We start from the raw sequence: 12,986 nt of genomic DNA on the forward strand, positions 1-12,986 counted from the left end.
TAAGGTAAGACTTCTTGACATGTTCAAGGGGTATTTAGAGAAGGAATGCATATCCCTTATAATTGTCATTTTATTTTGGATGTTTTAGGTTTATGAGCCAGGAGTGCACGTAAATGTTGTAAATTTCGCCATTTTTTATGAACTAATTTTGGCAGGTTTCACTAGTCTGCAATAGCAAGAGATGAACGTTTACATTGGTTTTCACATTTAACAATCCCTTTTAGAACCAAAAACAAAACCCCAAAGATGCTCCTCTCTTGTTACGGTGTTCTTTTAAACTTGAAGTTTTTATGTGCATTAGGATTGCCTTAGAACTCAGCTAAAAACTCTGGTTTAGCATTGTACCTATCTGTTAAAAATGTCAGGAATGGATATATTGTCCAAAATCCTCTTCAGAGTTTCAGTTTTGAGACATGGTACGTTATCAAATAGATGTGTACTGGAAGGAAAAGAGGGAAAAGCTTTGCTGTGTTCAGCGAGTCTGGTTTTTTTACTGCTGACATGGTTAAAGTTGGCTGTAGCAAAAAGGGTTCTGATTTCAGGGTTTACAGAATTGTTATGCCCCCCTGTTCCCTATCCTGATGGAAACTGTATTGAGTCAGCATGAGGTTTAAGTTAGGTTTTTCCCAAGAGGCTGCTAATACCATTTACAACATTGGGTTTTATCAAGGTAGAAATTTCAAGGAGTTAGTCCAGCTCATAGCTACGGGAGCTGTTTCATACACAGTTGATTAGATTTTGTGAAGTAGGGAAAATGTGCAGAAGTTATACCATCTCATTCATGACAGGGTAACTGTTAATAACTGCTAATTTTTCAGTACATTTTAGCCTGAAAATTAAGTTGCTGTGATGTTACAACCTTCACTTATCATCAGTGAAAGTGTTTGATAACGCTTGTGACCAGATTCAAAAGCAAGCTTGGATTGAGAATTCTTACTGTTTTCAGTTGTTACTGTTAGGTTCTTGGAAGGCAATTGACATATGATCGTTGCTACAGTGTCATTATTTTCTTCATTAGTCAGTTTCTCTGGAGTACGTGGATTTTTCATACAAAAATACATAGGATGAGGAATATCAGGAAGCATTATTTTAGAAGAAAAAAGAGGATGTCTGGAAGACACATATAAGCTCACAGGTTACTCCCATTCTTTTAAGCAACTGGATTTTATATTGATAATGATGTTTCTTGAACAATTTTCATCTACACACTCTCTTTCTAATGCAAACAAGTAAAAAGTTTTATTTGTTGTTTTTATCCAAGTGGCAGAGGCAATTGCTTGATACGTAGAAATCTAAATGCTGCCTCTGAGGCTTAATAGGGTCTTTTGTCTGAGGGAGAGAAATTCTTCAGGCGTGCTTTTTTCACATCTGCCGTTGGTATAAAGAAGAACTAAAAACCACAGCATGTTAGATTAGGTGTTCTTTCAACGGAAACTTTCCAAGTTGTAAATTAAGGAATTAACTGTTGAGGACAAGCAGTCAGTATGAACATCTTAATTTTTTTCAAATAGTATGTTTCCTGTAGAGAACACATCCATTTTTAGTGACAGAACCCTCTTGGCCATTCTCCTTCTGCAGGTTTCTCTATCAGAAGCAGGAGAAAAGTCATAGTGAAGGTCAGGATGATAAATTGGCCTTGGTAATAGCATCCACATACACTGATCATGTAGGAAAAAAACCCTATAAAAAGTTATTAATAGTTTTAAATGTTTGTGTTTTCTGGAATCCACAGTACTTTTAAGATTCCCAAAATTCATAACCACATGGTTCATCTATTCTTGTCTGTCCTTGAAGTGGTCAATTTTTTTAAATTTCTTTTAAATGCCAATCTTATCCCAAACATAACGTGATTTAGGATGTTTTTCTAGCATCATAATTTCATTAACATAGAATAAGTAAAGATGTTTCAGGAAAGCTAAATGGTCTGTGGGATTTCCCATGGAGAGCTGATCAGCTGGGGTCAACAATTGTTTCCATGATGACAATTCATACAGTAATCTTTTTGAAATAAATAGGTAGTTACAATTTAGAGCATAATGCCCAAGGACTAATGATTATTTCTCATGTAATTAAGGTATAATTGATCCAATTAATATACTAAATGTCATATATATATATTTGCAGATATTGTCTGTAATATCATCCATAAGATAATCTTTAATTAAGATATATTTCTCTCTTAAAATATTTTGTCTGCTATCATTAAAATTGCGTATGATACTAGTCCAACTGGAATTACAGGGAAAAAAATCTTTATTTGGAGTTTGTGAATTTGTCAGCATCTTACCATTTTCTCCTGGTTAGATAGATATATCATATGGAAGTAAGAGAGAACTTTTTACAATAGGGAAACCACTAAAATTAGGACAAGCGCTGAGTGGAGGTCTAATATTTCTAAGCTACCACTGTGTAATTTTTAAACTGGTTCAAGTTTCACATCGTTATTAAAACTTCTAGTATTTGGCAATTCAACGCTATTGCTCTACATGAACCACAGGTAGATGTGTTTACTTATTACCTAGCTACAAATGTATAGCTGCTGTGACTGCTTCCAGGCAGCTTCTAAACACAGAACATGATATGTGTAGAGAGCTCACAAATTGGCTAAAGTGACACTACCTTATTGGTATATCTAATCTTAATAATACCAGGCTAGCAACCGAAATAGAATCAGAATAAACTGATAGTGCCCTTGTAGGTATTTTTAAGGAGCTTAAATACCTAACTGGCGGCATGTATTATGCTGTAAATCACTTGAGTGCTTGGATGGAATCAGCTGTGTTGTAACTACTTCATGGAACTGTGCTTTACATTTATCATCACTCCTGGTCACAGAGGCAAAACTATGTAACATAACAGGCTGCCAAAAGTTTTAGGTATTTAGTTTTTAAAGGATAGGCTGGATTCTAATTGCATCTTTGTATCTGCAAACTTTGTAACTATAAAACCTCGTGTGCAGAGAAGAGAATATATAAAAAAACATTGTAAGAAAAGAGAAGGACCCTTACTATAGATACGACTCCAATCTGGAGGTCTGTCTTCTCTAAAGGATAGCTATTAAGCATGCTTATAAGCAGACCGAAAGCAGCTAGTTCTTTATGTGAATTACAAATACTGTTGGTGGTAGTGCACTGTGGGCTTGAGAAAACCCATAATGCTTTCAAACAGATCCTGACGATTCTGAGGAGAGATTTTAAGAAAATTTTAATCTGGGTTTCGAGTTTGAAAGTGAAATTTTATGTGTACAATGATTTTAATCCTGCTGAAATTAGAATTTTTATTAAAATTATACTAGCACACACGTATATGGGTTTCATCAGTTCTTCCAGTATGTTTGATTCATCCATGGAAATTTTAGTGTTCACAGATTCTCTCCCTTGCAAGCATAACACAACTGTGGGCAATGTGCTTATATAGTACCAATCTTGTAACTGGATAGAACTGGATTTAGTTTATTACAACATACAAATGAGTGGATTCACTGTCTGACTGGAGGATCAGAAGTCAGAAAGACTCTTAATTTTGTTGGGGTTTTTTTTTTTAGTGTGTTGTTGGAGTTTTTTTTTAGAGGGTTGCTCTTTGAATAGGAAGGGTACTTTTACCTTTACAAAAAAATAAAAATATAGTGTAAATAGCAAAACTGAAGCATAAATATAGCACAACAGTAACCTAGAATTAGACACTGGCTCATAGCAGTCAGATACAAACAGAAAAAATAGACTTATTTGAAATCTGCACATGGGTATTAAGGCAGATCTTATGTATGAATTACCTGATACTTCGTAATGATCCTTTATTGAAATTGATATGTTGGAGAGGAATATTCAGAATTTATCAAAGAGCAGTAGTCAGACCCCACTGCTATTATGGGATTGAGAGTCTCTGTGTATGTCTTTTTTTCATGACAAAGAAAGACTATTTACTTGGATTGAACTTGGGTTTAGAATAGAGCATTTAAAATGATTTTTTCAAAGAAGATACTATGTTTAAAAAAAAAAAAGTACTGGTCCTTAATAACAAGGTATAATGTGGCTTTGAAAATGAGAGTTCAGGGTCTTCCTGAGGAAGTATTAGTCTGTGTTTTTATTGTTTCTGAAAACTGCAGGTATTCTTTCTGCAGGGACAGATATTAATATAGAGCTTACCTTCAAAAAGATTATTCAAAAGTAACAATTGTTTCTAAAGTAAGAAAAATATATACTAATATGTTTCTCTCAGCTAGCTGCTAAAACAAGGTTTGCTTAAAGATGCTTACATTGTTATTAGCTATGATAATAATAGCTATGAAAATATTTTAACTGCATTTTATATATCAAAAGTGGTTGCACCATTAATTAATAAATAAATGTCATTTTGTACTTAATGTGTCCACTGTTAGAGGAGGAACCTTCTAATTTGTAGTGTCTTATTTTGCTTCTTAACTGAGTACCTAAGCATACTTGAGCAGCAGAGTCCCTAAGTATACTTGAACATAACCTCTCTTGGAGAACTAATTCATGTCCTATTGAAGATTGTTAGATGTTTTATAAAATCTAGTTTTAGAAATGCTGAGTATATTGTGCTACTTTAAGTGTGATATGAACTCACTGGCTTTGTTACTGAAACCACCATCCTCATGGAATCAGTGGTTTCTAGCTTTCCAGAGGAAAAAGTCTCCAAGTGGCCAAGCTTCTGAAAATAGTTCTTAATCTCTGGATCTTCTGTGACTTTAGAAAATAACCATGGTAAGGTAGGAATTTCTGTAAAGACAGAAATAATAGCATGAGATGGGAAGGTGAAATAGGCTTCAGTTGCCATCTTTTCACATATCTGAACTGTGCATTAAGGCAAATTCATGCTTTCTTTGTTAGAAACAGACTGCCTCTGTGGAACTCAAGTAAAATATTACAATACCGGCCCATTTTTAATAGGAGTATATGACAGGAGTATTGTGTGAGTGTTTTGAAGTAATAGTCTGTAAGCGCTGCTGCTTCCTAGTTCTCCAACAATGTAAGTAAATTTCAAAAATATTCTTCAACTGATTTATGTGTTATGTAGAACAAGTTTCAAATTAAATGAGTACTTGTTTTAGTCACATTCCCAGGCTAATTAGCCACTTATTACAATGGCAGTCATTCTCTAAAAGCAATTAAAGATACTGCTTTTAGAGCAATCAATATTTGCCCTCTTAGATGTTTGAGGAAATGGGTTTATGCTAGAACAAAAAAATCTTCCTTTACCTGGTAAGTGACGTAGGAATAACTGAAAAGGGAAGATATCTAAAGAATATTGAAATTAAGCAATGATTAATAAGCCTTAAAGAAAGACTGTACACACAGATCTATATATATTCTTTATTCTCAAAAGATACCCATCACATTACAGAATATGAAAACACAGTTGTCTTGTACATTCACAGCTGTGCATCTGTATTCCATCCTCTTCCCATTTCTTGCAACCTCAATATAAATCAATGCAAAAATTAACATTATAGAGTAACAGAAAGAATATATCTGAAGAGCTGTGGAGAGCAACATGCTCCTCTTTTCAGATAGATATAAATAAGCCTTCATATGTTACTTCTCTTTAGTTTAGGATTAGGGCCTGTCATGTGAATTTTTAACAACAGAAGGTAGTATCCTGGGGACTACCAGTTACTACAAATGCCTGCAATGCTTGCAGTACCATATATATGGGACTGTTGAAAGGGATTCTCTATCAAAACTTACAATGATCTCTGGTCTTATGTTCCATAACACCATGAATTGCAGCCATATATTTCCCCTGTTTATCCCCATATTAGTCTATCTGTAGAAATAGCCAATGTGGTTTAGTAAATCTATAATTAATTATAATTAACTTCTTCATGCTGTGAATTTAATCTGGGAAGGGAATTTAAGAGGTACAAAGGATTAGACTCTAAAAAGTCAGTAGAAATGATAGTAGTAAGTAGGCAGGATTTTGAAAAGTAGAAGGGCTGTTCTGAACAGTAAGTTAGGTGAGTTGCCTGCAGAGATGTAAACATAGCAGTGGGTTATTCACATGAGAATGACACTGGCAGTAAATTACAGGACAGTGCACTAACATACCCTTTACGCCTCCATACAAACTGCAGTTCACATTTCTCTGCAGAGGCATATAGTTGTGCAAGGAAATAGAAATTAAGTGACATAAGTAAAGAAAAAACTCATGAAGTAAGAGCAAGCCGGTGAACTGGAAAGATTCAGGGAGGTTTTTTGGTATTGTAGAAGTTGCAGACTCATACTAACATTGGCCATATTCCTCGTAGGTGATAGACCTAACACTAGATAAAAAAGAGAAGCAGGGAAAAGAGAAAAGATACATGAGGTTTGTTCTCATAGATACATGAACTTTACTAAGGTAGGAAAGAAGTTCTGAAGAGTATAGGTAAAGTGTCTTTAGAATGCCAAGTAGTATGATAATGGCTTATTAATGTGAGAAGTTACAAATAATGACAGGATTAGCTGAAGAACAGATCTGTACACTGTGTTTGTAAGAGGCCTGAAGTCCTGACAGCACTTGACATGCTTGCAAAAGTAGCAGACTGCGTGAGTGGAGAGAAGAAGCTATTGATGAGAGGTCAGATGTTTACCTGCTGGTATTGTACAATAATCCATATTCACACCTTTAGATCTTTCAGACTTAGAAACTTTGCAGACAAAAACTCAATATTTCACTCCTCTGCAATTTGCTCTATATGTTCATAGAGGATTTCATCCAAGCATATCACTTGCTATTGCAGCCTGTCAAAGGTTTAAAGGGAGGAAAGTTTGTCAAATGTCATAAAGGATGTCTAAGAGATATTGATGTTGTTGTTGTTGTTGTTTTGTTCTTTTTCCTTCTTAACATCCCACTGACCATCTTGTAAAGTTTATTGAAGAAAATGCAGTCTAATTTCTCGTCTCAGTCAAGTGCTAATTTGACAAATCAGAAAGGAATTAAGAAATTAATTAGGGAAGGCCAAAGGATTCAAGAACATGGTGGTAATAATTTCATTCAAATGTTTTGGAGTGAAAGGAGAACATCAAATTCATTGTTCCATATATTGTCTCAGCCATTTTCAGTAATCTGCTGTATCACATAACTTCTGTTGAAGTATGGGAATTGCAATAATCTGGTAGATAGTGTTATAAACTGATTATCATAGTGAGCTGAGAGGCAGCATTTTAAATTCTATTCCCCACATTTTTCTTCTTGGATGAATTGCCCATATCACATTGTAATCTTTGTTCCTCAGGTTCAGTGTTTTACAAAAACGACATGATTAGCCATAGAAATCTCGTAGGATAAGATTTTAACTAGTGGCAGAGAAAAGAAAGTATGAGGATTATTTATATTATGATGGATTTTTTTAATTTTACATATGAGGCCATGTATTGTTTGATTTGTAACTAGATATGTATTGAACAACCTTGAGATTTCCATCTCCCTGAATTAGACTAAATGATCATTTAAATTGGTGTATTTTGCATGTGTCAGGATCAGACCTCTTCAGACTCCTTGATGATGACTTCTGTCTTGCAAGGTTTCACAAACAAGAGAGTGAGAGACTATTTATGGGATTATTAAGGCTACATGTTTATATATTTTTTTTTTTAAATTGTTTTAAGGGATTAAAAACTTCCTCCAGTCTTTTTACTTAAAATCCTGCGTAGTGTGAATCATGAAGTTATCTGTAGTGGCCAGCCTTGTAAAGAAGCTGATATTTTACTCAAAGAAATCTTACAAGGAGCCTTAGGAGGATTGTCTACAAGCCTCTTCCATTTCTTCAATAATTGACTATTACATCCAAGTTCTTCCAAATGAAAGCATTTGTATCCTTGCCCATGGCAGGGGGGTTGGAACTAGGTGATCTTTAAGGTCTCTTCCAACCCAAACCATTCCATGATTTAACAGGGTTCAGTTCTGTACAAGTTCAGTTTTCTCCTACACATTCCCAGATTTTATAAAAAATCGGCCATGCTCTTTTGTTTCTCTCTTAAAGCTGCACCAGAATTTGTAGCAATCCTTGCATGAAAGGCACTTCTGCATGATTACCCATTTAAATTTCTTGCACATATAGGTGAAATGTCAAGCCCAACAAGGATATAGTTTAATTCTTGTGCTTTGAGAAGACTACTAAGAGGTTTATTGACCATCTGAGAAAACAAACTTTTGTTTGTTAGTGAGCACAAATCAAGAAAGTGATATATGTGTTCAAAAAGCCATTTCTGAAACTGTGAACTACTCGGTAGTACTGAGTCTTTGATGATAGTCATCCAGTATCTTTTTCTTTCCTCCACTTGTTCAGTGTTTTTCTTTCACAAATAGCTCCTGCCTGTTCTACTGTAGGGTTATTCAACAAGCTTACTCTTCTATTTCTTGGGTGTAAGGGTTAAATCTGGGTTGGCCAAGATAGGCCTGAAAGACTAGGAAATTCTCTCCCCAGATGCGGCAAAGGATATGAAGTCTCTTGAAAAATGTAAGTAAATTTCAGATCAAAGTTGGTTTCACCTAACAGAGAATTGACATATGAGAGAGAGGTCACAAGGAAAAGAGTTTCCATATAAACATGTTTAAGCAAAGGAGGATTTAAATGCAATTGCAGCCCTTCTGGAAATATACCAAGAAGATAAATAACTTCCTAAAAGCAAATAATGAAGGTTGTCTTACCTCTGAAAATGGAGAGGACACCAGAACCATTCTATTCTAAGGGAAGCCATCCTTCTTCAGATATGTGGAAGACGACTCTGTTTTTTTGATTCACGGGTTATTTGAATTGGCAACCAGACTAGTTCATCAAGTGAAGAGTTTGGACAAGGAAATATTTTACCAGATTTCCTTACTTTGGAGACACCATCTGCAGCCCTGCAAAACCAGGTATTGAAACAAGCTGGAGACAGAGCTGAGTGGACAGCAAATGCCCAATTGATCTCTCCAAAATCTGAACTTGCTATTCCAAGGACAATATTGCATTAAAATTTCCTGAACCCACTTTTACCCAGCTTGTAATTGAGAATTTCTAAGAGATCTGATGATTTTTGTGTGACAGGCCAAAATATATTCCTCTGTCATATGAAAGCGAGTCCTTCAATGAATGATACCTGGAGATATGTTGCGTCAGAGCAACTTCCTAGAGATGTATGGAAACCTATGGAATAGCTGCCCTGTTTCCTGGACCTTTTTTCCTATTTTTTCTCCATTTTTAACCCTTTTCCTTTCTGTGCAGAGTTCTTGCTAAACTGTTTTTGTTTAACGCTCAAGATTTAGGCACTAATTGACCTAATTGTGGAAAAGTGCTTTTTAAAAAAGTTCTACTTCCTCTGTTCTTTCTTTAGCTGAACTGATGTGCTTGGATTCCCTCACAAGAAAGCTTTTGAAGTAAGAAGGACTTCTCTAACTCAAAAGGGAAGTAGTGTTTCTTTCAGAGGAAAGAACCCAGACTGAGAGTGAGAGGAGATGAGGAGGACTGTTTTGCCGAAACGAAGTAACTTCAGTTCGTTTCTCAATGTACCATTTTAATTCAGCAAACATGAAGGGACTGCATTGGCCCATACTTGAAAACAAATTCTTAGGGAGACAAAAAGTAGCCTCTTGCTGCAGGTCTCAGTGGTTTTTTCTGGGTTTTGTTTTTTGTTTGTTTGTTGGGGTTTTTTTCCCCCTATTTCAATAAAACTCAACTTGGGGAAGATGCTACAGACAGCTTGGGTCTACTTGGGAAAAACAAGAGTTCAATTATCTTACGTTTCTGCCCCCCCCCGGTGAAAAATACCACTTTCTGGAGCCTAACAGCTAATCCTACTTATGAAACTAAGAAAATATTTTTCTCCAAATTTTATTCCAAATTTCTCAAAAAAACTGCATTAGGTACATTAGAGAGGTTCAGAATATATTTTATAGTGAAGAAATAATTTCTTTAACATGAACAATTGACACCTCTTTAATTCAGCTTTATGCCTGTGATTTGTGTTTCATGTTTTGTTCTAGTGAACCATTCATAATATCAGTTGAATGTTTGTGTTTCATGAAGGTAAATGTGCACCCATAATGATGGAAATTTTGTTATACAGGACTATGAAGAAAATGCAAAAAAAAAAAAAGAAATCAGCAAGAATTTCAATTAAGCTGTTATACTCTTATGGGAAATCTGAGTATACCTCCTTCACTGTCAGTTCCCATTTCTTATTTTGAAGAGTTGTTCTGTATTTGTAAAGTTTGAGTACACAGTATAAATTTGTATGGGTCCTGACAGATGAGCTTGTTTTCTACCACCCAGTAGTACCAATGTACTAGCTGTTGCAAAAGCCCATTAAGCTCAGCAGCGTGTATAATTTCTGCAACGAGGTCAAGTGAAATCTGTCTTATAGCAGAATCCCAGCAACACTGGTAATAGGCTACCACTAGTTGTCTCTTCTACCATAAGTGCATCAGGAAAGACTCTGTCCAAACCCAGACTCCAGTCTTCCACTTTCTGTTGAGTACAAAAAACTCAAACTGTGTTAGATTCATGAGGCTAAAGAACACCAGAGAAAAAGGAGCTGAACTCTCAGTCCATATAGAGAAAGATGTAAGGGTAGCCCCTTGATTTTTTACTGTTTGTACCAGATGACTTAATCCAATATGTAGAAACCAGACTCTAGGACTCCTCTTCACATGAGAGTATGTTCCTCCCTTGGCCGTAGAGGTAAAACTCCTCTCACTTTTGTGTGTGCTCTCTCACCCTCTGACCTCATGACTCTTGCATTTCTGTCTGTGCAGTGGCCTGACATCAATGGGGAGGGGTAACTCCATTCTGGTTTTGTCCATACTTGATGGGAACTGGGGGAAGTGGGCTTATGTCCCTAGGTGGGGAGAGAAATGAGTGCAGGTTTCCCACTTTCTGGACATGTGCTCTAACAATTAAGCTATGTACTAGAGGCAGCACTCATCATAACCAACTGTTTTTCAAAGGGACTCCAACTCAGTACTATATATAGGTTTTAGGAGTGCTTTAAGCATACCTATTGGATTAGACCTGTTAGGGGATTTCGATGTGTGAATATTTAGTTTGTGAATCTCTTAATGGCCTTAGGTAAGGAGATAACCTGTCCTAACCAGGTTGCTTAGTTAAAATGAGGCATAAGCTTCTATAGGGAAGGTAATAGCTAAAATTTGGGTACTCAGGAAAGTTTTTCTGGACAAAAATGTAGGTATTATGGGTATGGATGTATTTAATTAGGTAAATAAAGTTTTTTATTAATTGTTCTGCCTAAATTAAAATTTAAGTCCATTCCTGAATCTGGAACTCACTGTGTTCTTTGTCTTCTGTACTTGTCTAAAAATATTGTTGTGTACTTGTTAAAGATTTTACGTTTATATACAACTTATTCAAAGAGTATTCAAACTAATGTAAAATAAATAAAAAGCCTACCTGTTAGGCTGGATCTCATTTCCAGGAGGGTTACTTGGTAACTGCAACATTTTCCACTGAGATTATGTTTGTTTTTACCTGTTACACATTTCTGTCTTGGCATGATAGAGTACCTTTTTTTCTAATTATCTAGATGTGAATTATGAAGTTAGGTATTATTTGAACAATGTGATTCATAGGAATCATTATGTAATGTATGTTGAAGACATGGAATGACAAATGCTATTGAAAGAATGTTGTCTGTGTAACATTCCTGAGTTTCTCACCTTTTCCTTCTCTAATTTTCCAATGCAGATAACAATACCCAGACCTTCAGTGGCATCCACACAGTCTGCTTCAGAGAGCTTTCATTATGGCCACCAGCTAGAGAAAAGAGAGCAGGATGTTCAGTCTATGGAACACACCATGGAACTTTCCTCTCCAAAGGGAAGTTTGCCAGGTTTGGGTGTGACAGAAGACACACTTCCAGCCAGTGCCAGCAGACCAGATTTGGTACTTAATATCAGCCAAGAGGTGCTTGACAGGGAAGGACTTGTCAAAGAACGTGTCAACGACCTGGACTGTGGCCAAAAGGACCTACCTGAACAACATAGTGGGACACAGGAAGAGAAAGAACTTGAAAATATTCCTGTAGAGGAGGCTGAGAAAGAAAGGCTTCCAGTGGTTTCTGAGGACGCCATTGAAATGCTAAGCAAAGAACAGAATTCTTTGCCAGGAAACTCAAAATCTGCAGAGGAAGAACCTCTAACAAATACTGAAGCTGCTGAAGAATCAAAGCCAAGGCCTGTCTGTTTGGTGCCAAATCAAGATGAGGTTCTGAAGTCGATAGCACCTAAAACATCAGAATTTTCTCCCTCACGACTTACCAACCCACATGCTAATAGACAGGCAAGCAAAATAGCACCAGTTCAGGAAAATGGTTTTCATTCTAATAAGGAAGAAGTCCATATCGAAGACTTGAAATGCCACCAGGTGGCTCTTACTACTTTTTTGCACCAGGAGGACAAAAAAGAGAAAAATGCTCCCAGAAACGGGGAGTTATTCCACTGCATTTCAGAAAATGAGAGTTCTCATCGATCTAAGAAGGACTTAGTTAAATCTCCTTTTGTATTCAGGCAGAGCCGAATCCCGGTGTTAGCACAAGAGATAGACTCAACATCGGAGTCCTCTTCTCCTGTTTCAGCAAAGGAAAAGCTTCTTCTAAAAAAGGCCCATCAGACAGACTTGGTCAGACTACTTATGGAGAAGAGACAGCTCAAATCTTTCCTTGGTGACCTCTCAAGTGCCTCTGATAAGTCACTGGAGGAAAAAATGGCTGCTGCTCCAGTACCATTTTCTGAGGATGATGTCTTATCCTCATTTTCTAGATTGACACTGGACTCTCATTTCAGCAAGCAGACAGAAGATAGCTCTTTATCTCCAAGTAGCCCTCAGTCCAGAAAAAGCAAGATTCCAAGGCCAGTGTCCTGGGCAACCACTGATCAAGTCACCAGTTCAAGTTCAGCTCAGTTCTTTCCTCGGCCACCACCAGGAAAACCGCCTACTAGACCTGGGGTAGAAGCTAGGTAATGCAGAGAAAATAGAAATAGGTTTTCAG

The 12,986-nt window shown here is 36.4% G+C and overlaps 1 protein-coding gene across 9 annotated transcripts in view; it reads left to right on the forward strand.

Moving 5' to 3' along the window:
* TTBK2 (tau tubulin kinase 2) overlaps positions 1–12,986 on the forward strand; it is a 99,578-nt gene that overhangs the window by 78,034 nt on the left and 8,558 nt on the right. For all 9 annotated transcript variants that reach the window (XR_011324814.1, XM_069784343.1, XM_069784342.1 and 6 more), the window contains one exon: positions 11,684–12,954. Coding sequence is in view for 8 of the 9 variants with exons in the window: in XM_069784343.1 (XP_069640444.1) it covers positions 11,684–12,954 (1,271 nt within the window). In the remaining variant the exon portion in view is untranslated. The remainder of the gene's footprint in view (positions 1–11,683; positions 12,955–12,986) is intronic.

Source organism: Haliaeetus albicilla, chromosome 5 (genome assembly GCF_947461875.1).
Source record: "Haliaeetus albicilla chromosome 5, bHalAlb1.1, whole genome shotgun sequence".
Classification (NCBI taxonomy): Eukaryota; Metazoa; Chordata; class Aves; order Accipitriformes; family Accipitridae; genus Haliaeetus; species Haliaeetus albicilla.